The sequence below is a fragment of the Drosophila bipectinata genome, chromosome 3L, assembly GCF_030179905.1.
Source record: "Drosophila bipectinata strain 14024-0381.07 chromosome 3L, DbipHiC1v2, whole genome shotgun sequence".
Classification (NCBI taxonomy): Eukaryota; Metazoa; Arthropoda; class Insecta; order Diptera; family Drosophilidae; genus Drosophila; species Drosophila bipectinata.
In genome coordinates this window covers 8,737,223-8,763,063 of record NC_091738.1, presented here as the reverse complement: position 1 = coordinate 8,763,063, position 25,841 = coordinate 8,737,223, and the positions used below count along the sequence as shown (strand labels likewise).

At 43.2% G+C, this 25,841-nt stretch overlaps 6 protein-coding genes and 1 long non-coding RNA gene across 9 annotated transcripts in view; 2 read left to right on the top strand and 5 right to left on the bottom strand.

Annotated features, from left to right (window-relative positions):
• Nucleotides 1-3,979, bottom strand: part of sNPF-R (short neuropeptide F receptor) — a 32,058-nt gene extending 28,079 nt beyond the window's left edge. The window contains exons 1-2 of one of the 2 annotated variants that reach the window (XM_017234640.3): nucleotides 3,770-3,979; nucleotides 3,437-3,594 (exon numbers count right to left, since the gene is read on the bottom strand). The gene's annotated coding sequence lies outside the window, so the exon portion shown is untranslated. Of the gene's footprint in view, nucleotides 1-3,436 lie in introns of both variants that reach the window. The other variant, XM_017234639.3, reaches the window with a different exon arrangement.
• Nucleotides 3,980-9,590: 5,611 nt separating this feature from the next.
• LOC138926339 (uncharacterized) lies at nucleotides 9,591-11,318 on the bottom strand. Its single transcript, XR_011442814.1, has 3 exons — nucleotides 11,137-11,318; nucleotides 10,050-11,041; nucleotides 9,591-9,990 (listed from the first exon to the last, which is right to left on the bottom strand). It is a non-coding gene; the product is annotated as an uncharacterized lncRNA (long non-coding RNA).
• A 682-nt stretch (nucleotides 11,319-12,000) lies between these two features.
• LOC108120824 (uncharacterized) lies at nucleotides 12,001-16,850 on the bottom strand. The gene is made up of 5 exons (XM_017234654.3): nucleotides 15,284-16,850; nucleotides 14,560-14,992; nucleotides 14,064-14,495; nucleotides 12,531-12,708; nucleotides 12,001-12,473 (listed from the first exon to the last, which is right to left on the bottom strand). Exons 1-5 carry the CDS (start codon nucleotides 16,296-16,298, stop codon nucleotides 12,318-12,320), a joined length of 2,214 nt encoding a protein of 737 aa, XP_017090143.2. The 5' UTR covers nucleotides 16,299-16,850; the 3' UTR covers nucleotides 12,001-12,317.
• Nucleotides 16,851-18,671: 1,821 nt separating this feature from the next.
• On the top strand, nucleotides 18,672-19,960 carry LOC108120705 (nischarin). Its single transcript, XM_017234448.2, has 2 exons — nucleotides 18,672-19,004; nucleotides 19,094-19,960. Exons 1-2 carry the CDS (start codon nucleotides 18,672-18,674, stop codon nucleotides 19,958-19,960), a joined length of 1,200 nt encoding a protein of 399 aa, XP_017089937.2.
• Nucleotides 19,961-20,102: 142 nt separating this feature from the next.
• Ir76b (Ionotropic receptor 76b) lies at nucleotides 20,103-22,520 on the bottom strand. Its single transcript, XM_017234410.3, has 6 exons — nucleotides 21,966-22,520; nucleotides 21,570-21,909; nucleotides 21,246-21,439; nucleotides 20,888-21,189; nucleotides 20,707-20,827; nucleotides 20,103-20,646 (listed from the first exon to the last, which is right to left on the bottom strand). Exons 1-6 carry the CDS (start codon nucleotides 22,422-22,424, stop codon nucleotides 20,158-20,160), a joined length of 1,905 nt encoding a protein of 634 aa, XP_017089899.2. The 5' UTR covers nucleotides 22,425-22,520; the 3' UTR covers nucleotides 20,103-20,157.
• A 663-nt stretch (nucleotides 22,521-23,183) lies between these two features.
• Nucleotides 23,184-24,184, bottom strand: LOC108120707 (uncharacterized). 2 transcript variants are annotated; one of them, XM_017234450.3, is made up of 3 exons: nucleotides 23,783-24,184; nucleotides 23,603-23,717; nucleotides 23,184-23,547 (listed from the first exon to the last, which is right to left on the bottom strand). In XM_017234450.3, the coding sequence occupies exons 2-3, from the start codon at nucleotides 23,652-23,654 to the stop codon at nucleotides 23,243-23,245; spliced, it is 357 nt and encodes a 118-aa protein (XP_017089939.2). In that variant the 5' UTR covers nucleotides 23,655-23,717; nucleotides 23,783-24,184; the 3' UTR covers nucleotides 23,184-23,242. The 2 variants fall into 2 exon arrangements, with proteins under 2 accessions (XP_017089939.2, XP_043070070.1); XM_043214135.2 differs by having other exon boundaries at nucleotides 23,603-24,184.
• On the top strand, nucleotides 24,138-25,025 carry LOC108120645 (histone H2A-like). The gene is made up of 2 exons (XM_017234388.3): nucleotides 24,138-24,277; nucleotides 24,524-25,025. Exon 2 carries the CDS (start codon nucleotides 24,583-24,585, stop codon nucleotides 25,006-25,008), a length of 426 nt encoding a protein of 141 aa, XP_017089877.2. The 5' UTR covers nucleotides 24,138-24,277; nucleotides 24,524-24,582; the 3' UTR covers nucleotides 25,009-25,025.
• The last annotated feature ends 816 nt before the right edge of the window (nucleotides 25,026-25,841 follow it).

Here is a 25,841-nt window from a genome sequence, read left to right as displayed (position 1 = left end):
CCATCCACTTATTATCTACAAGTCTCTATACCAGGATTGAGGATAAACCGCCCACTGGCACACCCCACTTAGCCGCCCACTTTCAACCTTCTACTTTGGCTCCTCCACGTAGCTCGTCAATTTTTGCATTTTAATGATATTTGAACCGCGGTGCGGCCGCGGTCTGTCCGACACGATACGGCGGAGGTTCGGCAATAGGTTATGGGGGGTTTCAGAGATGGGGGTTTGGATTTTGCGTGGCCCACAACGACGACCACATCATGATGATTACGATGATGATGGCCCAGGCCCTGGCCAGTTGATAGCGATATGATAATGAATCGATAAATACTCTTCCACTATGCGCCAAAATGTAAGCATTCTTTTTTTTTTTTGGTGGGGGGGGTCGGTAAAAGTTTTTCCTGTAAGAGATTATTCTAAATAGGTTATGTTGGGAAAATGACAAAGCAAAAAAGTTCTTTGGCAACTTTGGCAAGGAATCCGCCCATTCTTATACATTTATATTTAAATGAGGGGTTTTTTCATGAATTATTTAGACATCATTGTATGTTGGAAACTTTACACTCTATTAACTTGCAAAATATCAAATTCACTTTGATGATGTCCAGCTTGAGCTCTTGTTTTCCCAGCTCTCCAGCTGACCCCTTGGAACTTTCTAAATATTTAATATGTTTATTCTCAAAGTCCACTTATTTGATATGAAAATATCAGCTTACATTTAAATACCATTTGAATTCTATTGCCGACTGTCACTGGCATTTCTTTTTAAAACTTAAGCCCAGGCATAACCCAAAGGACTTGATGGTGAATAGAGAATTAATTACGCCTTTGGCCGTAGGGTATGGGCCTTAGACTGGCCTTCGCTTCAGACCAAATCCCCGGACCCCCAGTTGCGGTATCCTAGTACCGAGTCCATGAAACCAACGGGCAAGTGATTTTTTTTTGTCGGCCTCCCTAGTCCGTCCGTCCTTTAATTGAAAAGCAATTAATTTTTTGGCCTGCATTAGGACGCCGCCACACCCTTCTGTCTATCCGAGTGTGAGAGTGTTTGCGGGTTTCCCCAGTGGACACTGAATTATTGACAAAAGTTAAGTGAGCAAGCTGCACAGGCCGAAATCATAACCATGAGGATATGAAGGTAAATTGAAAGGCAACGTCGAGTAGGGCCCCGTTGCCCCGTTGCCAGTGGGTCTCTGGAGAAATTTGAAAATCCTAGCCACAAACGTCTGACTGACTGTCAATAGGAATAGCAGATGGCAGCGGATGGCAGCCCACCCTCTGAGCCCTCAGATTACATTGTGGCATTCGGGCTGGGCTACCACTCTGCCAAAAGGGATACCACAATCAGACCAAAGAGCAAGTCAAAGGCAATGTCAATGGCAACGGTAACGGCAACGGCAAATGCCGTCCTTGAGAACGGCAATCGTTTTATGGTCGTGTCGTGGCCAGAGTTCCCTAGCTCCTCGGCTCCTCAGCTCCTCCATAACCAAAGATTGTTGTTTTGCTGGGCTGAGAAGTCCTCGAGTCTGGGACCTCCATCGCTCAGATTGGCCGTAAAAATGTCACCTGTGACTTGCGACTGTGAGAAATCAAATAAATTCAAGCAGCTGGCGGAATTCCAGCCCCATTCCTCTACCTCTACCTCTATCCTTTTCACATTTCTTATCAAGCCATTTCACTCATAAACACACACCTCTACATACATGTAGGTATTCCTCTATAAATACATACATATATCCTCCCGTGCAACAGCAGTCTTCTGCATAATTTATGCAAAACTTAGTAACCAATAAAAATGGCAAACGCTATAAAAACAGCAGTTGGGCAAAATAAATACTGGTTGTAGAGGAAGTGATATATGTGCGACTCTGGTATACCCTTAAATAAAAAATAAATACTGCATTCTTTTCTTATAATAGCTTTTTTATTGAATATATATTTTTATATGCAAATCATTTGTTTATTCATAGTACCATCCATATTTATCCATAAACAATATTTTTTCGGTGAAATTCAATCAGAAAAAATTCAACAAGGCTATGATACCCCTATGGGAAAAAAATAAACAAGTATTTATATTCTATAGAATATTTAAGAGTACTGGGTACATAGTATCTGGAAAAAAAGTGCAGCCAGGTGGCCGCCTGCGGCGACAATTCGTAACCACTTTCTGCCTCAAAGTGATTTAAATGCAAATGGCTGGAGAACGATAGAGCAGAGCGTGCGATGAGAAACCATCTTAATCGACTGATGACAGCCAAGCCAAACCATCTTGGCCATCTTGGCCATTTTCGCCCCAATTGCGAAATTTTGGCGACCTGAAATTGCCTTGAAGACCATTTCCTCGGGCCATCAGCGTTCTCTGGCACGGTCTGGTATGCAAATTGAAATGCGTTTTCCTTTTAGCCGTCCATGTCTCTTTCTCACTGGCTCCTTCATTCTCGGAGAACGGCGACTATCTGCATTCCCTCAGGCTTCTGAAATCTTTTCCATGTACAAACACATCACGTATACGCCGCTTGAAACTCATATTAGGGCAAATAAGTGCACAAACTATGAGAACCAGCTGGATAATCGAATGAAATTATATTAATACAAACATCCAATTCAAAGCCAACCATCAATCATCTCTACTTAGTTATGCAGGCTGGTTGCTCCGATAATAACGATTAACATTACGTATACGCCGGGTGGGCCGGACCAATTCCCACCTGAGCAGTAGAGTCATTAGCAAAGGGCCTTGCTGGACAAAAGCAATCAATGCATTTTGTTGATCGAATCACCAGTTGATGGATGGATGACTGGCAGCCGGGTCAGGGGTTATCAATTAGAATCAATCGAGCGAAGCTTCTCTCCCTTCCTCCCAGCCCTCAGACTTCAATTCAGGAGGGGGAGCCGCATTAAAATTAAAGTGGAAATTTGCATTTTTAATTAAGGAACAGTCACGGCTCAGCCATTTGATTTGGCCATAAAGTGTAAACAGTGTACGTGTCTCCCCATCCAATACTTTCCTTTACTTTTAAATGCAATTGGGTTTTTCTTAATGTTATCTCTGGCCCAGAATCACTCTTTTCTTTCTCGTACTTTTCTTTGGTATTTATTTTTATTTTATTTTTCTTTTTTTTTTTGGCTTACTTATTTGTTTTGTCGCAAAAAAACAAAATAAAAGTTGAATGCTGTTTTCGGTCCAGCCCCCCGTCCCGCCATCCCCTTGTCTTTTGGCCGGGAAATAAAACTTTTCTTTGTGGCAAAAAGAGACGGGGCGCACGAAAAGGCCGCAAGAAAAGTTGACTGGAATTCAATTTGTTCGGAACGTAATGAATATACTCGGAGATATACTGCTGTGCCCCAAAACCATGTCAAACTTATTATCAAATACATTTATTTTTTTTGCGCCGGGCGGGTTTTTTTTTCTTAATTTTTAAACACCACTCACCACTCACCGCTCACTGGGGACCGCGTTCCTTTGGCAAATTGATTTAATTTCAAGTTTATTTGCTGGCAGTTAAATTACAACTCTCACTCCCAGCCAGTTAAATATTATCGCTGGGCATTAAACAAGAGCGGAAAAGTCGAAAAGTTTTCTGGGACCGGCTAACCGCGGCGGTACAAAAAAAAAAGTGAAAACAAGAGAATATATAAATAAAAGCGAAAACTGCCGACCGTCGACGTGTCAACACTGCGAATAATAGACGGGGAAGGTACAAATATGACCGGAAAGGGTGTGGTGGGTGTGGTATGAGGCTGGGGATGGAGGTGACCGGCTCACCAAAAAAACCGCAAGGATGGAGGAACCACTCGAGCACGTTCCGGCACTTGTTTGGTTTCCCCTCAACGCCCAAGCTACTGAACATCCGCGACACAATGACAATACTCTCCGCTCGAGGCGCTCGAAGAAAAGACAATTTTCTCAATACGGCTACGTCTCTTCGAGATCTGTGGGAAATCTTGACGATGCCGACAAGCGCGTCCGCCGCCAACGAAGAATCACAGGAAACTGAACGTCGCTGCTTCGGCTCCGGGCTCGGAGGCAGCGCTGCCGGCGTCTACGCCGACCAACAGGTTAGCTGCTGATAAGCCATCGTGGGCGGTTCGGGTCGCCGTTCGGCAGCCGATGCACATTGCGTATACGCTCTGTGGGCCACTCAATGGCCAGCATTGAGTGAGTTTTCCGGCTTTCCGAGTGAAGTCTGCCAATTATACGCTCGCCAGCAATGAGTGGCAAGCTCAGTTGCGTTTAAATAAGGCTCCAGCCATGGAATTCGCTAAAAGTGAACTTAATAAATCTCCAGAAAAATAATTTCTGATGTCATGTTAAGGTATTTCGAGTCAAAAGTTATTTTCTTAGAACTATTATTTAATCAAGTTACTCAAGAGAGGCTTACACAGCTTAGAAATAAAAGTATATTATACTTAAGCTTATCAAAATACAAAAAATAAGCCATACAAAATAATTTCTCGGTTGGTGCGGATTTTAAAATACTAAACCGATATACCAGGGGATAAGCTATACATTTTTATAATTCAATTTTCACCATTATCCTGCATCCTGAACTCTACCCTAACTTTATTTGTACCCTATTTATAAATTCTATCTTAAAATTAGAAAACAACTAAATACTTAGAACAAAAAAATTCTATTAAAAAATGAATAGTCTATATAGCCTGATCTTCCATCAAAAAAGACTCATAAATGTCGGGTATCCCTAAGTCTAAACTCCATCTTAAGGACTTTTATTTGTTGTGTTATCTGTCGCCGGAAAGTTCCACAGGAAATCACAAGCAGCCAAGGGCATCGTGAACAGGCTTCTGGGGATGTGTCAACTGATGCATCTGCGATTTATTTATTAAAGGCAACTCGTGTGGCGTACTTTCCACTTTGGGGCGAGACTCCTTTGGAGTCCTGCTCCACCTTGTCCGCCTCCAGAGCTTTATACTTTTTAAGCACCTCACCTGACACATTTTTATATATATTTTTTTTTTTTTGCGACAGCAACATGGAAAGTGAATAGTGGCCGCTTACCCTCCACATTTTTGCCCCTTTAGCCGATTACCATAAACAATGGCAACTTTCTACCTGAGACATCTCATCCTTATTTTTAGCCTGCTGAGCCTCATCCTCTTAGGGGAAATTTGTGTAACATATTCAAGCGCTGCTTTCATGAATTTTTATTTACTTTGCAGGCATCTTCACCTAAACATGTATGTATGTATGTATATATAAATATGGATGTATGTTTTTGGATATGTATGTATGTGCAGGAAAGGCAGACGAACACTCAGTCTGTTGACATTGTAAAGTAAATCCTCGTTGCGCATACGCCCCATATGCCAGGTACCGTTTGGAAGAAAAAAACTCTCACCAAATCACAACGCCAATTTGCATGTGTGTGGATATATCCAGACAGCCCACTATTTGCACACACATTCTCCGCCAGACTTCCGCATAATTCTCACTTAATATTTACCTGCCTTTCGGCTTCCCTTTGCCAGTCTTTACTTTTTTTTCTTCATTTTTTTTTATTTTAAATATCACAAAATGACAAAAACATGAACTTATCTTATTCTTATTAAATTTGTTTTTTATTTCCTAATTCCCTACAATTTTATTTTTAGCTAGCAGTTGCTCAGTTGGTTGACGCTGACCTTTGCTGTGATTCCATCGCTATATGTATGTTGTATATATAAACCTATATGAGTATATCAACATATGTTTCATGTACATATTCATCTCATCCATCCAATTTATTTTTGGCATTTAATTTAAAAATCTACAGAGGCACACTTTTAATGAATGAGCTTCGAGCCACTGAATCGACAAGGGACCATTTCATTTTATACATTTCTTGGAAAGTTTGTTTAATATTTTAAAATATTCATAATTGACTTATCCATACAATAAAATGCCATCCAACTGTGTGCTGTTCCTTTTAGATAAAGATTTATGAGTTTAGGAAATTCCTAATGGATCTCTAGTTCTTTTTGTTACAATGAAATGCAAAAGTTTTCCTGAGCACATATTCAATGACTTGCTTGGTTCGTTGAACTCTTTCAACTCCAAAAGGTCAAAAATAATAATCTACTGACAAAACTAATAAAAAAGAAATCAATTTATTTTAGTTACAAGTGTAAAGTAACCTTAAACAATCCACAAGAAAGTTAACAGCCATTTCGGAAACTAAAGAAGTAGAGAACTGTCGAAGAATTAAGTGTGTCGCAGTTATTGGCACTATAGGAGGTTGGGGGGGCTCCCACTCCCACTAGTCCTGTATACAATTACTTCAAGTTCGAGTGGGTCCTCCGTGGCACGAACAATGCTTGGCACTTATATTGGCAACTTTTCTATTGAAATTATATTTATAGCAGCAGCTGCTGCTGCTGGAGTTCGATACGAGACCAAATTATAGTCCAGACTACCTACCTGGGTTGTGCATTCGGAATTGGGGACGGGATACGTGCCTGTGACGGGGTCCTTGGATCTAGATCTGGATGCGGATCTCCAGTTTGCAGCTTCTTGCTCTTCTCTGGCTTATTAGACTCACCATATTGAGGAGCCATGGTTATGCTTTGCATATAAATGACCCACATATGTACGTAGATGGACGGGCCGGAGGTTGTGTGTGTGCCCACATGTGGCGTTAAAGTTACTGCCTAAGCCGGTGGGCCATCAACTGGAAAGGATTTCATTCAAGTTTCTGGTCACTTTAAGGATGCCTCACTATTTTTCTTTTAGGGCCCATTGACTGCAGGACAAAGACGTCGCCAAAATCGAATCCCTTCAAGCCCGACCCAGCTGCACTTTGTCTTCATAAAAGTCGCTTTTTGAGGACCAAAGTGAAATTTACATAAAATTGCCTTCTCGGTTTCTGGACAAGTTTTCATCCTTTACCGTATTTCTCCCGTTTGGCAATCAATAAGCGCACATAAATTTCCCTCCATCCGTTTGCAGTTCTTCTTCCATTATTTTGGCATTTTTCTTGTCTGGAATTTTTCCGTTTTTTTTTTATTCCTGTGGCTCTTTTTTTTTGGAGGGAAAGTTCTTATCGCCGGCTTAGCCGGGCTACCCCGGCTGACGTTGTCAATGGGCAACGGCAACCTTGGGGGGCGGGGTCATAATTTATTTCCCATAAAACATGAAATGAAACATTTCGGCTCGTAAATTATGAATAAGAAACACGTTGAGGCATCAAAGTGCATGCTGAGGGGCCCACGTCGAGGTGGAGAAACGAGAATAATTGGCATGTAAGCCAGTTGAAAGGTTTCGACTGTTTGACATTCGGTTATGTTTCATTCCGAGCCAATTTCCATATTTTCATCCACATTTAAGGTCAACTTATGGAGGAGCTATCCAATAAATTCACCGGACCTGCTTGCATCTTTTTTGTTTACTTTTAAATTAATTATATATTCCTCGAAAAGGTTTATTGTCTGTGTTCACAAAATAATTTCTGCCCTTTAGGTCAGTTTATTGCAATTTTCCTTCTTCATTTTTACGACAGCCGGGAAATGTGGCGAAAGTGTGGGTTGTTTCGGACAAAAGAATGCCTACTTTTGGACATGCAACCACATTTTTAGCCAAGATCATAAAATCTTTACGCCCAATCGGATGATGGGCAGTTCCGCGGCATTACGTCCAGGCAAGCACAAACAATAAAGCTGGTGGTTTCGCATTCCCGGCCAAGAAACTGTAGCTTACCGCTCTCCGACAAGCTTTGTCCATGGGGTCTATGTTCTAGGGTTTAAAAAAAAAAAATAATTCATTTTAACCAGGCCAAGTAAAGTGGTAAGCTTCGAACTATAGGGTTTTCGGCAGCTTGAGAGTGTCATGTTTGGCCAGGAGCATCAAACACACCATTCAGGGCAGTGCGCTTTAAAGGCAATGTAATTCGAAGCGAACTGAAATATGGACTATTGGCCACCATTGTCCTAGCCACCCCTCTGTCCACCATCTGAGCTCCATCGATGACAATGATGACGGCAAATGGCAGGAAGGCTGCTAATGTCGCCCGTCCAGTGACGCCAGTGCCGACAGTTGGTGCTCATATTTCCCAGTTCCAGGTCCTGGTCTCGGTTGCCGCAGGACATGCCTATACCCGGCTCTGTCCCCAATGTGTGCGATGTCAGCGTGTTGTGGCATAATTTATACGCTTATTTGTTAATTTTGCACACACACTCTCTCGGATGAGAAGGACGCACGGCCAGATACATTACACAAACTCTTGGCTTAATTAAAAGTTAAGGCAACAAGTTTTTGTCCAGCCACCGGACCATATTCAAAACTTATGGATACTCTTCTTGGAAAACTAAAATCAAAGAGTCAATAGTGATAAAAATCTACAAAAAAATAAGAAGGATCTAAAGAGGCTTAAGACGGTTCTCAAAAAATAAATATATATACATTTCCCGAAATTCTTTTTACAAGTTAAGAACAACTGAGCAATTTTCCTGTACATAATTTACTCTGATATTACCAATGATATTTTACTTATTTGATTGCCCAAGTGACTAGCCGACATATGCTGTTCATAGTTATCCACCCCGAGAGTAGGCTAGGAATATTTCAATTAATCAACCCATCACGGACCAGCCATCTTGATGGGCATTTCGATAAGCAGCGGCGTTCAAGTAGCTATGGACTCTGTGGTCCAGGGCTAGGTCGGCTAAGCCGTGATGTTGGCAAGAGCAACAGGATAATTACAGGACCATATGCTCAAATGTCCAGCCCAGCCCCCGTCCATCCCAGGAGCCACCGGAAGCCGGAGCCGCTAAGGAATCCAAGTCCATCCAAGGACAACTTGGGCGACTTGAGTGCTAAGGCTGCTATGTAATTGTTATTTAGACACCGCAGGCTCATGTGAGTCCCAAGTACGTGTTTGTGTTGTTGTCCATTGTGTATGGGTTGTGTAATTTTTTCGCTGTCATGCGGTTAAACGTGCAAATTACGCGCCATTTTTATTCGTTGCGCCAGCCGTTGCTTGTTTTATCTCATTTTCTCACCTCATTTTTGCAGCGTTTTATCTCCAAGCACACACAAGCCAAGGCACTTGGAGCCACGTGTGTATTTAACCTAATTACAGGACTCTCCGTCCTGGTTTCCTCACAGCTCGCTTACAGGCGGGAGGCTTTCTTTAACCCGGGATATGCTTGGTCCTTCAACGAGTTTGTAACTCATTTTTTGTTTTAATTTTTCTTTTGGTTATGGTTTAAAATTCATACTTTTTATATAATAAATATATAATTATTTTTAAATAAAGAAAAGTGCTATTAGGAAACTTGCTTTCCGTTCTATCAGAGCCTCTCAAAAAAAAAATACTTGCAATTTTTGTGGCCTTTGTCTGGGTAGATTCTTGGGCACAGAGCTTCATATATTGTTGCCCCATCCGTTGGGCTTACTTTGGTGTTTGTTGTCGAGTCATTATATTCACTTAGCAATTCAATTAGCTCCGTAATTGCAGCAAGTGTTTAATGATGATAATATCGTTAGCGTAAGGTACATTTTTTCATCAACATACTAAACACCTAATTTATCCATCGGTGCTAAACAAAGTTTGGTTAACAAGCTTAAAAACATATTACTTTGCTTTCTTTATTTATGTGTTTGCATTACAAATTTTACATTAAATTATTCTTATCCAAATTTATCCAATCCAAATTTATGCAAATTTTAAAATGGCCTGAGCACAAAGCTTCATCTCAATAAAAGTTAGAATTAATGGTTATACATAATAGTTTCTCAAATTTACAAGAAAACGATAAACAAGAGAAACAGGAGATGATCCTTATCAAATACTATACCGTTTACAAAAACGTATTATTCTGTATTATTTACGGTTTAAACTTTAAAGTTAGGTAACATATAATTATTTATTATGAAATATGTAATTTTAAACATATTTGTCTTCCTTTTTAGGTCTAATGTACATTTCAAAACATTTTATATCTAGTCTTTTGATCTTTGCTTGCGCTTGAGGATCATTTGCGTTTAAGTTACTGAAAATAATTTATTAGTTTAGTTTATTAGCTTAAATTTCACATTTCAATTTTCTCACCAATCAGTATAATTCATTTTTAAAAGTTGCTTCCAACAACATCGATAAAAATCGCTGGCGTTTCCCGTGTATGACCCTAGAGCATTGATTTTAAAGCCATCGCTTTCACTTCCAATAAGAAAGTTATCGTAATGTATGTAAGTCCATTTATCATCGAAATTTTTTAATGTTATGAACAATTCATGTCTTTGACTTTTTGTGAAATTGTGCAGCTTTTTACAGCCCAGCCAATACTCCATAAAAGGGTCTCCAAAACCATCAAGATAATTTCTGCTATTAGAGAAAAAGGTTAAACAGGGATCCATACTGCTCTGAATAAGCATCCATTCACCACTAAAAGGCATATCCTCAAATCTGGCCCAAAAGGTTGGACAGCCCATTTCATAATTTGTATAATACATTTCTATTTTATGGGAAAAAGGTGACTCCAATTGTGTTTTTAGCCTTGCAATATATTCTTCCTTTTTTACCACTTCTAGGTTAAGTTTCTTAATTCTGTCTTGCATTGTACTCTGTGAATTATGAAGCTCTGAAATTTGGCCCTCTAACTGCTTAACGATATCTTGGTTTTGGGAGGAAGATTCAATTGAGGAGCGAAAAGCGATATTTAGCTCGTCTTTTTCTCTTAGCAGAATGTTCTTTTGTGACTCCAGTTGGGCGATATGGCTGATTTTTACTTTCATGTCTATTTCTAGTTTCTCAATTCTATCTTGCATTGTACTCTTTGAATTATGGAACTCTGCAATCTTGCTCTGTAACTGATTAATGATGACATCTTTGTCTCGGGAAGACAATTCGATTGAGGAGCGAAAATCTTTATTTAGCTCGTCTTTTTCTCTTAGCAGAATGTTCTTTTCCTTTTCACAGGTCAAATTCAATTCTGCACATTCCAACTTCCTTTCAAGATCCTTAACGAGTTTCTTTAGTTTATGAATAAATTCGCTTTGATCATTTTTGCAACCAGAGCACTCTTCATCGGAATCGGTGTTTAACTGGAATATACATACATAAATACATATGTACATAAATTCAAAGAATTTCTAAGACGCTTTTTAATACATATATGTATACAGTATAGGATGCTTACCGAGTTGTTACCAGTAGTTAAGTCATCCATAGATCCACGACAATCGTGCGACAGATTGCTAAGGTCATCTGGTTTCATATTTATTATTTTATATGTATATTTTCAATCACAAATAATGGTTTATTCAATGCTTTATAAGACGATCTTAGTTTCAAGAAAGCACAGCGTCCAATGTGACCAGCTACATGCAATGTTCGCGTTTAATGCGCATAACAGTACTTTGCGGGGCACTTAACAGCACTCTGTTAAACACTCGCAAAATTCAAAAAAAAAAAAACTGCCAAAATAATTAAATTTGTAAAGTTTAGTGAAAAAAAGGACACGATTTATACATACGTTTTTTTTATTTGCATTTATATTTTTTATATACAATACGATTTTCCCGCCAAATTCATTATAGTTTGAGTATATAAGTGATATATTATTGCACTCAGTTTATTTACAGCTCTTTTAAAATATTTTTTTAATTATGTCGCAACAAAAACAATACATTAAGTATATTGATCAACAAAAATAATACACATACTTAATATACTTAACATACTTAACATTTTTTTAAAAGTAAAATTCAATTTTAATTGTAAATTAATAATCAATTTTTGCTCCTACAATTTTGGACTTAAATAACGGAAGCATTTTTTGTTCAAAAAATATCCCGCCAGAAACTAAAGGGTAAGACGATATGTGTAAGAAATAATATAAATTTCATATATTGCATTTCCATTCATGTCATGTATTTCATTTCAATATCAGTAGTAGGTTGATTTTATTAAATCGTTATATAAGTAACATATTGTTTATATTCTTATCTTGTTTTTTACTTTTTAGGTGTAGGTATGTAAATGTCGTATTTATGTATTATGACCCTAACCTGTGTTCGCTATATATTTGCTTAGTAGCTAACTCGAAGGATTACTCTTTTGCTTATTGGTTTAGTATATAATTGGATTATCGTCCATTTGTTGTTTGTTCTAGCGGCCTGTGAAGGGCATCCAAGTGAATCCTTAAGATACAACTTTAAAGCTTAAGTATTGGGTATACATAAGAGTCCTATTGCGCTTTGATTATGCCATACATTGTACATATAAAAAGCCAGTAACTAAACAACAGCTGCTACAAGTTCAACTATAAATGGTATGTACAGTTTTTTGTTGTTGCCGAATTACCGTGTGCCCTTAAGTTCAATTATTTGTCAACTGATATTTGCTAAGGTCGACCAGATGCTCATACAGCATGTCCTCCTGCGGCGTCAGTCCGATCATAATCCATCCCGATATGGCGGCAATGCTCCTGGTCACCGACAGGCTGCTCCAAACGCTCTGGACGCTGTTGCTCAGCTTTATGGGGATATATTAATTATTGAAAATCAATTTCAATCGGAAGTAGAAACATACCATTTCCTGTTGGGTTAAGGTGATGTTGGCATTGTTGTTGAACAGGTACAGCTTCTCGTCAATGGAATCGGAGCATATTGTAAGGATTATTGTCGCCACATAGATCATGGTGATGATGAGCCAGCGAAACGAGATCAATTCGCTGGCATTCGAGAAGCTCCAGCGACAGATGTCCATGCTGATGAGGAAAAAAACATGTAAATAATATTAATAAATAAACAAGAAAATTCATACATTATATTTTGGTTGGTTTCTCTAAAAAAAACAATACATTTCTCCTTCAAACTTAAACCGACCTTAAAACAAATAGCCGGTTTCATTGCCAGGCGATTGAGGGTCGCAGTTCAATCATTGATAAGAAAATGCAAGTAAGGACACTACCCAAGGAATAGAAAAGCCTAGGATGACGTCAGAGTACAAGGCTTCCATGAATCAATTATACTATTTGCAAATGTTAAATATCTTCGGGCTGACATTTATGAGAAGAAGCGTATACTTCACCCACGCACTCCACTCCATTTGGCACTCCAAGTGGCAAAGGTCAGGGCACAGACTCCGCTGGCCCGGTCGGAGATGGATACTATCCCAACCCAACCAACACACATAAATCAACTGGCTTGTGGGGATAACGAAACCGAAATGTCATGCCCAGTTTCACACTTTTGTTGGAAAAAAAAAAGAGGAAAACAGCCAAATCGGAAAAGCGAACAACAGACAGTTGCTCTACTTCTTATGCCGCTTACCGCCAAATACCATCACCAGCACCCTCACCCACACTCACACTCACACCCACACCCACACCCACACCCACACCACCCACCGACTGGCGCAGCCTTTAAAGGTCAAGAGTGCAGGCAGAGACGTCGAGTGGTGTATTTTCCGTCTTTTTTTTTTTCTGTGTGTGTGTGGGCAGAGCCAAAGGCATGCAAAAAGAGCAAAGTTTAAGGGCATTAAAATATTTTGTGGCTGATGAAAGCGACCACGCAATGCGGGCGATACAAATTATTTGAATGCGACCGCGAAGCCGAACAAATTCCTAGGCCACAGGCTCTTAATTACGCGCAAAGTTTCTATCATCACGAAACGCACTGTATATAATAGAGCACACTTTTCAGAGCCTTCAGAACCTATGTAAGTCGTTTGGTCTCGAGTCTAGACCAAAACCTAAGAGAGAGAGGCACTCAACCATAAGGAGGGACGGTGGCCCACATCAGGACGAATTTTGTAGCTCAATGAAAAGTGGCAGCGAGGCCTACGTCTGAGGTCAATGTGTTCTTGGGGGCGAACTCCGCCCTCCCCGGAGACGTGGCATGCTACACTTGGCATCCTATTTTTAGACGAGTGTTTGCGAAGGTTGCGCTTACCCCAAATTGACTTTTAATCCACCCAAAGGACATCAAAGGATTGTCGAAGGGCGGGACTAGAAAGGACGTTTGTTTGTGGGTTGCTCACAATATATTGATGAGCTTTAAAATGGAACTAAAAAATCCTATAACCCTATAGACTTATAATCTTACATTTTGTTTCACTTACCGATCGAAAACGGAAACCAGACAGATGATGGCCAAGCAGTAGAAGGTGTTTAAATAGATCTCCGCAAATCCTGCGTAGTCTCCTATCAATGCCAAGGCATCGCTACTGCCGGGTCCGGATACCGTGGTTGTAGATCCATCCGACCCTGTGCCCCGATCGCCAGGACTTAGACCCAAACCCGCCGTTGTTGGCAGTTCGATCACTGAAGCCGTCGATGCGGATGATGGTGACGTGGTTGGGGCTGAGGTCATGGTCTCGCCCGCGAGACTCATACCGTTGATGACCTTGGCCCAGTCCATGGGATGGCTGCTCAGCACGAAGAGAAGATGGGCCAGAGCTAGACCAGCTAGCAGGCCGTGGCATATATTCGAGATGAGCAGCCAGATTCGTTGAACTACACAGGCTAGTTGTATATTGTTGGTGATGGCGTTTCTAGTGTTTAATTCAATTAAACCCATTGCGTTTTTATGATTATTACTCAAAAAAAAATACTTACCGATGATACTCGCCATCGAGCAGGCAACGGGTATCTCCATAGCTGCCCCGACCACTGCCCGATATGACACCGGGACCACCAGCCACACCGCCATGACTGCCGTTGGAACGAAAGAGGCGACCGGCGCCACCCAGTTCCGCGGCCGAGATACCATCGATATGGCTGCCACCGACACCGCCGCCGGAGCCCGAAGGACCACCGGCACTGCGTCCGCCACCAGCCCCCAGGAAGGAGCGCTTGTAGTAGCTGTGCTCCACCGGTCGATACCCGGATGACGTCTGCAGGAACATCTTGTCGATGTGCGCGGGCGCATCGTCCGTGGGCGAGACTACTGGCGTGAAGGGGTTGTAGATCTCCTCGCCGTCTGCCGGGGCGATGTCGTCGGCCAGCTCCTTGAGGATGGAGGATATCCCCCCAGCCGTATATAGTTTGCCTGAAGGATATCAAGAAAACAAACAATTTAAAAATACATATTTTTTATAAAAGAAGGTATGGATGAAACGAATCATCTTCCAGAGACAAAGATAATCTTAGGAGGAGTCCAGAACATGCTAAGCCACCTCCGGATGGCTTCAAGCCACCGTTAAAGGAGTGCGCAGACTCGAGACCTACACAAGTGGGTGGGACGGCTAGTAGAGGTGGGTGGGAGAGCTTTCGCCTCCACAGACTTTAGTCAATGAGAGCAGAATGAGCTGGAAAATGGGGAAACAAGGATGCTACTCACTGATTAGCTGGCCCCGCTTGTCCCGCTGCGACTTGGTCTTCCGATGGACGCGACGCTCCTCGTAGCTCTGGTCGATCTCCAGCTCGCCGGATAGCGAGGCGTCGTGCATATCGGAGCATTGTTTCAGGTACCGCATTAGCGTCTCGTTGGCCTGCCGCACCTCCATCTCCCCGGCGGCGATAAGTTTGCGTTCCCGCCGCCGTCGAGACTCGGACTTGCTGCGCTTCCGCCGGGGACTCTTGTCGAAGCTGCTCCGCGACCGGAGCGATCGTTGGGCGGGACTGGCTTGCGGATCCGACAGAGATTGCTGCTTCCGGGAGGCACCCGTTGCATTCCCGTTTCCGTTGCCCGAGGCGGAGGGGGTGGGCGAACACTGCTTGAGCTCGCGATCCATGTAACCGAGTATGCCGCGATGGAACGAGGAGTCCGCCTCCAGGGACTGCGGCGAGTGAGTGCGTCGTGACCGATGGTGATGGTGATGGGTGGCCGGCAGCTGTTGCAGGGTCTCCCGCAGACTCATCGCGTCCCCGGACGAGTTGCGGCTACCGTCGCTTTGCTTCGCTACCGACGGTAGTTGTGGCGGTGGCGGGGATTCCCGGGCCCCCAGTTGGGCGCTCTCCTCCTGCTGTGGCTCGTGGGCGGCATCGTCCTGCGAGGGCGGTGCATGTCCGTTGACCAGGACCACCGTTTGCTGAGATGTTTGACTTGGTGAGCCCACCATTTCAATGCTGTCCGCGGAGCTCTGAGCACTGATGCGACCCGCGCTGCTGGGGGTGCCCACGCTTCCGCCTCCGCCGCCCAAATCCTCGTTCAACGCCGTCGCACAGTCCAGGGCCTCCTGGCGTTCCTGCCTTTCGGGTGTGCTTATCTCAACTGAAGTACCTGCTCCTGATCCTGGTCCTGGTCCTGTTGCAGCTGCCTCCCGTTCCAGTCGCCGTTGGCGGGCCTCCGTCCGTCGCTGGCGCTGGTGCTGGCGATGCACCTTCGCTGGCTGACTACTGCTGCTGGTCTCCATGGCTGCTCCTCTTCCTCTGCCTCTGCCTCTGCCTCTTCCTCGCTATCTGGTCCGCTCCTAAGCCAGCTGCATAACAGGTGGACCCCTGGAAGTTTGCTGCTGCTACTGTAGCTTTTGACCCAAATAACGTTGCACTTGCAGCTACACCCACACCCACTCCCACTTCCACACCCTCACCGACAACCACAACTACAAATGCCACCCCTTTGGGCTGCGAGCTGTTGGCATTTCTTCAAGGCTTTATATTTAGTTGGGCTCTTATTGGCTATATTTTTTCGATTATTTTGTTTAGATATTACACTTTGCACTTTTTTTTCCTTTTTTTTTTTGTTAAAATAATTTTTTTTTTTCACATCTAATTAGAACAAATTCTGCGTATTTTTTTAGTTATATCACTTGGTAAAATTGAAGAGAAACCAATAGTTTTCCTGTCGTTGCTATTTAACGGATATCCATCTTGAAATTCTGATATTTTTTAAGGATTTTTTAATTTTCTTTAGAGGAGCCGAACCGAAGACACAAGCAGCGCGGACGAAAAATTATCCTGCAATAACAAAGAGCTCGACGCTGCGAGTGGCTTAAATAGATTTTGGCCAACAAGCTCTCTCACTTACAACGTCCCAACGCGGCTCTCTTCTGTGTTGCAGTCGACGACGACTGCTCTGTCGCTGTAAGGCAGGCACTACTAATATATACCCAATACTAACCTTTTAAATTAAAATTATGCTATTTTTTTTGTTATACTTATTCCTAATTAAATATAATTGAAACCTATAATATTTTTTAAATATTTAAAAAAAATTATCCAATTATCAAGTCCAACGTTCGCTGGTGCAGCTACGCCTACGCCGACAGCGACGTAGGAATGGGAACAAGAGAGAGAAATTGAGAGAAAATCGAATGGAGAGAACTCCGCTCGTACTGGTTGTAACGTAGTAACGGGACATGGAGCCATAAAGCTTTCTGGACAATGACGTCAACAGTGCGTGTCCTGCACCCACACAACGAGACTGCACGAGTGTGTGTGTTGGTATTATTGACAAATTCTATTTTTAGGCCTCTATAAAAATGTGCGAGCCAAAGATGGGATTTTATTTTATTCAAGCAACACCTGAACCCCAACTTATTAGCCAACTGCGACTACACTGAGGAAAATAATTCCCTTATATGAAAAATATATTAAAAATAAAACAAAGTTTGGCTTTGAATTAACTACAGCTAAAATATCTTTTATATAAAAACATTTTCTTTTTTTATTATTATTTTTCTTTTATAATTTATTTAGTTTTTTTTGCATTTCTCCAGTGCACCTATATTGGTTTCAAGCTGCAGCTGCTGTCGTGTCATTTTTTCAAAAACCAAATTCGCCCACACGTAAGGCACCTCCATCCTTCCCCTCCACCCACGCCGACAGCCACCAAAAAGAGAGACTTTCTCCCACTCTCGCTCGCCTGTGGAATCGATAAATGCGTGGTAGGATGTCAGCTCGTTGCGCAGCTTTCGCCTCTGATGACGTCAATCGAAAAAGCTCGGCTCGGTGTCGGAGCCAAAACCAAAACAACAACAGCACCTCCCCTGGGAGCCACCATTTCCATTTGCCCACCCACAACAAGCACACAAAAGCCGGCAAAAGCTCTCCCAAATTTCATTATCGTAAGCACAGGAGAGCGAGACAATTTAGGAGTGGGTGGCGTTGGGGCGGAGAACGGGGAAAGTTTGGAAGAGTGTGCCGGGGGTGGGGGAGGTGTCGTAGGTGAGAGGTGAAAGGTGAAAGAGACAGCGAAAGCCTTCTGGTGATGGCTAATGGCCCTCGAAATGGCAAAAGGCGTTGGGCAATTGGCTAACATCTTGGGAACTCTCTCTCTCTCTTTGCTCTCCCCGTTGGCCAGACGGTTGGTGAGCGAATGAACGTCACTACCGTGACGTCACACTGACGTCAGTGTGAAAGGTCCTTTTTGCCAAAAACACAACATGGGAATGCTGCAAATTTCCAAATCGATAAAGCAGTGAAAAGTTTAAGAATTTGCTAGGAATTCACACAAGGATATTATTAAAAGCTTATATATAGAAACTTTATAATTTTTAAGTCTTTATAAAATTATTTACATATTTATTTTATTAATTATAAAGTTATTAAATATTAACATTTAAATTTAAAGACCAAAAGAGCTTCTGGCCCCAAAATGTAGGCAACATTTTTTGTTTATAAGGATGCGCTTGAATACTTAGCTTTCCGGCATTGGTTTTGGAAAGGATGTTATCGAAAGCGTTGCCCTTGGTAACTTCCGAGTTGTTATATCAATAAAAACCGTCAAAAGACAGCCGGCCAAGTCGCAAAAGGTAGCAAAAAGTGTCCAAAGACAAGCTCAAAGAATGCCCCTCCTGGAGGCACCTGCCGAGTATCTGGAGTCCTCGCCGGAGCACTCCCTGCAAGCGGAACTTCCCGTGCTGCTGGCGAATCCCCCTGGGCCGGCGGCAATGGCCCAACTCCGTTTGCCGCCGCCTGAGGTGCGACTTAATCAGCAGAATCCCGCCCAGCAGCAACAGCAGCGGGCACAGATCAACCGGCGGCAACTGGGACGTCGGAACTCCTTCGACCGGGACGTGGCCGCTGTCGAGGAGACGCAGCACTTTCCGGCATTCGTGCACCTGCTGCCCGTTGTGTTGCCCCAGCAGGCCCCAGAACCGACTTTGGATGAGTTGCTGGTAAGTCGCATATAAACCTACCCCCGAATATATCCTTTGTGAAAATAAAAAAGCCAGTTGTTGTATAACCTTTTTTTTTATTTTCACAGCGCCGTGTTACTCAGCGCACGGACCTGGAGGCCGTGGAGTCGGTGCGCCTGCGCGTGATCTCCTACACCATCAGCCTGTCCCGGCTGTCGCTCTTCCTGCCGCGCCTCCAGACCCTTGACCTGAGCGGCAGTGTGTTAAGCTCCCTCCGCGACTTGGGCTATGGCCTGCTTCAGCTGACCCGGCTGGACATCAGTAACTGTGGCCTGAACAGCTTCGACGGCACCAGCGGCCTGCCCAGCATCCGTGTGCTCATCGCCGACGGGAATATGATTCAGAGGGTTGATCCCCTGGCCGAGCTAACACACCTCCGGGTGCTTAGAGCTCGTAGCAACCGGATCAGTGAGCTGGGACTGCTCTCCTTCTTGGGGATGTGTCCGCAGCTGCAGGAAGTGGAGCTGCAAGGAAATCCTGTGTGCCGGCTTCCTCTATACCGTTCTGTGTTGGCCCGCAGTGTGCCCACATTGCTGCTCTTGGATGGACGCGCTCTCAACGCTCCTCCATTGCCAGCAGAAGTCGAGGAGGCTTCTTCGCCGCCCTCCAGCGATGCTGACAGCTCAGAATCGGCATCACGACGGCCCGCCACTGCTCCCGTAGCCGAACGCAATGTCACCCAGATTCGACGTCAGGTTTCGGCCAGCTCGGCCTCCACTCCGGTGGCTGGATCGGTTTTGGGCCTAGTCCGCCAGCGAAGACGTCGCAGTGGCCACGCCTGGGTGAGCTCTTCCTCCAGCGGGTCCAGCGCCTCCTCTTCCGTTTCATCGGCCTCCTCCACGCGTGCTCCTTCGGTCAGTTCGTGCTCCTCCCACAGCAGCCTGGATATGCAGTCCTCCGCCTATCAGTTCAGTCCGCAATCCACACTGGAGTAATGGTGTCGCTTAAATGTGTAAATAAATGGAATTCTTCGCGCTTCTATTATTATTTGTGATATATTATAATGAAATGAAACACATCTCCATCCAGTTAGTGCACTTTTATTGAAAGAATAATAAAATCACAACAAATGGGATGCCTACGTCTTCGGTGCTGTGGTGACTGGTACTGGCAAGTACCTAAATTCTACTCCCTACTCGGTGTAGGTATACTGAAATAGTGCCGCCGAAGGTGATCGTACCGGAACCAGCTGACTCTGACCGTTGGTGTTGCGGTATACCATGTAGTCGCGTCCATTGATCAGTCGCCGGACTCCAGAATCAGAGGCACCACCGCCCAGAAGGACACCATTTCCGTTTCCGATGGGTGGACGCCGCCAGCGATTTCCCAACGAGTCTCCATGGCCGCCGCCACTGAAGATGCTCTGATAGGGCGGCGGCGGTGTCACATTCTGGCCATGGGTGGAGGTGCCCAACAGTTGTCGGTTTCCGCTGTCCAGGCGCCGCCAACCACGCAGCCACCGAGACGGAGCCACCGACTGGCCATTGGGCGTTCGCCCGATTCCATGGCGTGCCCATTTGTTGGCCTCCTGGCGGCTGTTTACGTAGCGGAACAACAACTCCGTGGTGAAAACGGCCATCGAAGTGGCAAATCCTGCCAGCATTATGTAGTAAGTCATCATCTAAAATCGTTTTAAAGTATTATTATTTCTATTTTAGTAAAAATGTTTAAAATCACTTACCAAGTCTCCATTTCGTAGCTGTCGCTCTGTGCCTCCCAGATCCTGGGGACATATCTCCGCACTAGGCAGATCCTTGGCCGATAAATGCTTCACAATGCCGGACTCCACTAGGTTGAGCAATCTAAACCAACAGAAATTGAGATTTTCAATTAAAGAACCTTTTCGAACTCCTTGGACTTACTCGGGATCGAAGAGGGCACTCAAATTGGAACCAATCGGATAGGCAAAGGTTCGTTTCTTTTTGAGAAAAGGCTCCTTGGCCATGGCAAAAGGACAATGAATTTTCTCGTCACTGTAGCTGATGGTTTTGCGATAAAGGTAGTCCTGGTAAAGCATTATATTGATTGCCGGCCGATCTCGAACGAATACATATCCATTTCTCTCCACATAGTTTTGCAAATTAAAGGTGTCGTTGGTCTCGTCCGAAAACACGGCATAATTGTTTAGAATCATACGGTTAAGCATCGACAGGGATTCGTTAGTCTGAAGGAGTCAGAATTAGTAGATTATAGTAGGATTAAAGTATAGTCCCTGCTTACCGTTCGAATGGCATACTCCACCCCACCGCCGCGCATCGAAACAAAGTGCTTGTTTTTGGTCAGGATATCGTTGACGGTGTTGTAGGGTAGCGTGAACTTGGAGAGGGTGAGGAAGGCGGTCAAGTTGGCGGTATAAAAAGAGGTTAATATCGTGATGAATATCCACCAGGTGGCGAATAGTAGCCGGGTCGAGTCTGTAATGGTTTTTAATGAGTTTAATGAATCGACAAACTGACCCCACACATGCAATCTATTGGCCCATTAGCGCGCTCGCTGATGCCATCGGCAACTGGCCGATTGCACTTTAACCTAATTGCAGCTTACCGGCAATGGGCGACAAGGTGCTGCCCTGCTTCATCAGGGCCCCGTAGACGAACCAGGCGCAGTGCCCCAAAGAGTACGGCTGCTGGTTGGAGTCGCCGGTGAGACGATTCCTCAAAATAATAAGGACATATATGATCGGTCCGACGGCCAGAAGCGAGACCAGAATGAGGATCCACACCCAGAACTCGAAGGGTGCCAGTAGACCGGACCCGCTGGCCGATTCCCTCGGACGCTGCATCACCATTATCCACTCGCCCTCGTCCAGAGTGGTGGTCGAGTAGTAGACGTATCTCCGTTGCTCCGACAACGAGGGTATAAAGGCAGCAGCCAGGTCCACCAGCTGAACAATAAAATATATCTCAATACCCTTTAAAAGTATTCAAATTAAAAACTCACGCTTTTGTTGACCATCTCGATGAGACTCCGATCAAAGTCGGTGGGCGATCCGATGATGTTGTCCTGGGGCACATAGACCTCGTATGTAAAGTTGAATTTCTTCTTCAGAAAATCGATTATCTGAAAGGACACGCCGTGCCCGATCCGAGAACCATTCTCCAATAGCTCCGTATAGCTGAGCGGGTAATCCTCGAGGGTAGCGATTCTTAAATGCTTCCCACCGATCCAGTCCCGCATTTCGCGCAACTTAATCTTCTTGTTGATTAGCGTCTCCAGGGTCTCCGCCGGCACATCCTCGTCCAGTCCAGCGTCAGAGGCCTCCATGTCGATGGGCAGTTCGGTGGGCAAGGGTACGTTATCACTGTCCACCTGGATGAGATTCGCGGGCAGGGATTCATTCAAAGGTGGACACGCGACACAGAGGGCGGCGGCCACCAGAAGCTCGATGCCAGTGGCCATCGTGGCCGATGCGTTATGGGGTTTCCTTTCGAGTGTCACTAGTATATCCGCTTTTTGCGCTTCCTGGGCATGCTGTTCGGGTACAGTTGCGTTCGCTCCAAAGTCCCCACTGAAACTGAAAGTATAAACCAACACCGAATTACATTTGTCCCCTTTGGTTTGGAATACATATGTAAATATAGACCATGCATGCCCGGTCACACCGCAAATACAATTAACAATAATGACAACTGCAAACATGACAGTCGCCCATTGGTTCCCGGTGGTTCGGTGGTTACCTCGAACTCCGCCAACCCCCTGGTGATTGTATGCAGATTGGTGGCTTTGATTAGGAGCCCCCCCTAACCACCATGTCTGTGCTTCTACAGGCAGGTGGTCAGCATTCCCAAGGGGAAGGGCTAATAAGCCATAGAAAACAGCTTAAGAAAATATCTAGAAATATATGTAGTTCAAGTCCAGCCAATATGGGTTATGGGTTATGGGCTACTTAGTTATTGTCTAACAATATCACCCGTTCAAGGGCATGGCGTCTTCTCGGTAAACAGGACAACAGGAAAGTCCCCAAACGATTACAATTGATTTTCTTATTGAGTAATTTATTCAACTTACTAGTGACTCGGCAGAAAAATGAAAGAGTTTTTTAAAATAATTCTTCAGATAATAAGGTACAACATTTTCCAGGAATTTTGATCCCGATCCTAAGATTTTGTTCGATCCCTATCCCTTTCACCAATGACTTCATTTCATTCATTTTTTATTTGTGATGTAATTTTTTTTATTTTATTCACGTACTGGGGAATTGGTTTCCGGAATCCGGGTCACCCAAATCGACTATTTGAATCCAGGATTTCCCCGCTGCCCAGTCCGTTTTGATTGCACTTGCAGTCCTCGCCATCGGCTCGTCCTTTTCCGGAGGTCAATATACGCATACCCTCGGCGAATTTCGGGAAACCGGACATTGTCTCCTTCAGCGTAGTCATCATCACTGGCATGTACATAAAGAAGTCCTTTAAGTGGCCCACAACAGTGTGGTAGTCCACAGGTCGCCCAATGCCAGTGCTATCAGTATCAATATCATTGCCGCCAGATGAGGCATACGGCAGGGCTAGGCAGGTGGGTAGAACTATAAACAAAATGATTTAGATTTAAAAGAATATTCTTAAAAAACAGAACCTTACCCAATAATAAACTTATTGCCAGTGCCTGAAATAGCTGATTGTCTTCTCTCATGGCTATAATTTTCAAGAAATGCGCCACCCGGAGCAAAATACAAAGCAATATATAATGTTCAGGCTGCGGAGTAAGCAGAAAACTTCAAGAACTCTGCCAGCGGCTTCTTGTTTTTCTGTTTTGGTTACCTTATTCACGCTGAGTTAACGATTCCAAATGAAAGTAAACTTGAAACCGCCTCTATATTGAAAATAAGATGCAAAAGGTTTGTATATACTTCTATGAATTGTTATTTTCAACGGTAACCATTATAAGTATTCACAAACTTAAATATTTTTTTTAAATTTTTAATTTGTTTTTACATAAAAATATGTTTCAGCATAAGATATTTCTTTAAATATATTATTTTACATATCCGCCATGTACCCGCCATTTTACAATACAATCTATCGATATATATCGAACATTTCGTGACGTTTTGTAGATGGCGCTTTAGAGACGGGCGCCAAACTTAAATTGTTGGCCAAAAAAAGGTGTTTGTGCCAAAGGTGTATACCAAAGTAGGCTTGTACTTATATTTTAAATTTCTTATGTGAAATTAATACGATTCTACTTCAGTCTCTGACTAAACATCAAACTGCAACGTTGGGTGTGAAGTAAATTCCTGAAATTAAAAAAAATTGGTAAGAAAAAAAATAAAATTCAAAAAAAATTAATTGGAAATAAAATATTTTAAATTCAGTTACATACCGCTCTAACAAGAAAGTAGCATCGTGTGTGAATTGAATTATTAAAATAAAAGTGAAATGATAAAAATATAAAAAAAAAAGTGAAATAAAAATATAGAGGCAATATTTCTATCCTGCCATAGTAGGCTTCACAAAAAAACATTAATTATATAAAATGAACTCTATTTTTTTTCATTTCAGATACTTTGGTGGAAGAAAGAAGTTTTCAAGGAAAAAAACTACAAAAAATATTCAAAAAAATGCCTGGAGGGAAAAAAGATGCAAAAGTGAGCGGAAAGGCCAAGTCCCGCTCGAGTCGTGCTGGAATTCAGTTCCCGGTGGGGCGCATTCACCGTATGCTCCGTAAAGGAAACTACGCCGATCGCATTGGAGCTGGTGCTCCGGTTTACTTGGCCTCTGTTATGGAGTATCTGGCTGCTGAGCTTCTCGAGTTGGCTGGCAATGCTGCTCGCGATAATAAGAAGACCAGGATCATTCCTCGTCATCTGCAGTTGGCTATCCGCAACGATGATGAGTTGAACAAGTTGCTACAACACGTTACTCTGGCTCAGGGTGGAGTGATTCCTAATATCCAGACTGTGCTTTTGCCGAAGAAGACTGACAAGAAAGATTATATTATGAATTTGGCTCAAAGCTCACAAAAGCCAAGCCACCAAGATCAATAAAGATGCATCAGGAATAATTTTGTACTTTTTTTATAACTAAGATGGGCTTAATGGATCTTAATGACCAAAATACTTTCTATAATCATAGATTTCTGTCATATAAATGTCATAAGGGTAGGCAATGGTTTGAATAAGGAAAGTGTCTTCTGGGTTCGCTGATTACAGAATGGTACTTTATTTCCTGATCGGATAAAAATTGGCAGAGCTATGTCCATCGGAAGGAGCAAAAATGGGGATATTGGGAACATGATACAATTATATAAGGTAGTCCATTCCGCTGACATATCGTTCGGGTTTGGTCCCTTAATTTTAAACTGTCAAACTGGAAAACCCAAAATTTTGTAGGGGTACCCCTAGGAAAAAATCGAAAAATTTTAAAATGATGTTTAGGCAATGGTTTGAATCAGGAAAGTCCCTTCTGGGTTCGCTGATTACAGAACGGTACTTTATTTCCTGATCGAATACAAATTGGCAGATCTATGGCCATCGGAAGGGGCAAAAGTACGGAAATTAGGAAAACCCACAATTTTATAGGGGAGCCCCTTGGAAAAAATTCGAAAATTTTGAAAACGATATTCAAGCAATGTTTTGAATATGGAAAGTCGTTTCTGGGTTCGCTGATTACTGAATGGTACTTTGATTCCTGATCGGATATAAATTGGCAGAGCTATGGCCATCGGAAGGGGCAAAAGTACGGAAATTAGGAAAACCCACAATTTTATAGGGGAGCCCCTTGGAAAAAATTCGAAAATTTTGAAAACGATATTCAAGCAATGTTTTGAATGAGGAAAGTCGCCTCTGGGTTCGCTGATTACTGAGTGGTACTTTGTTTC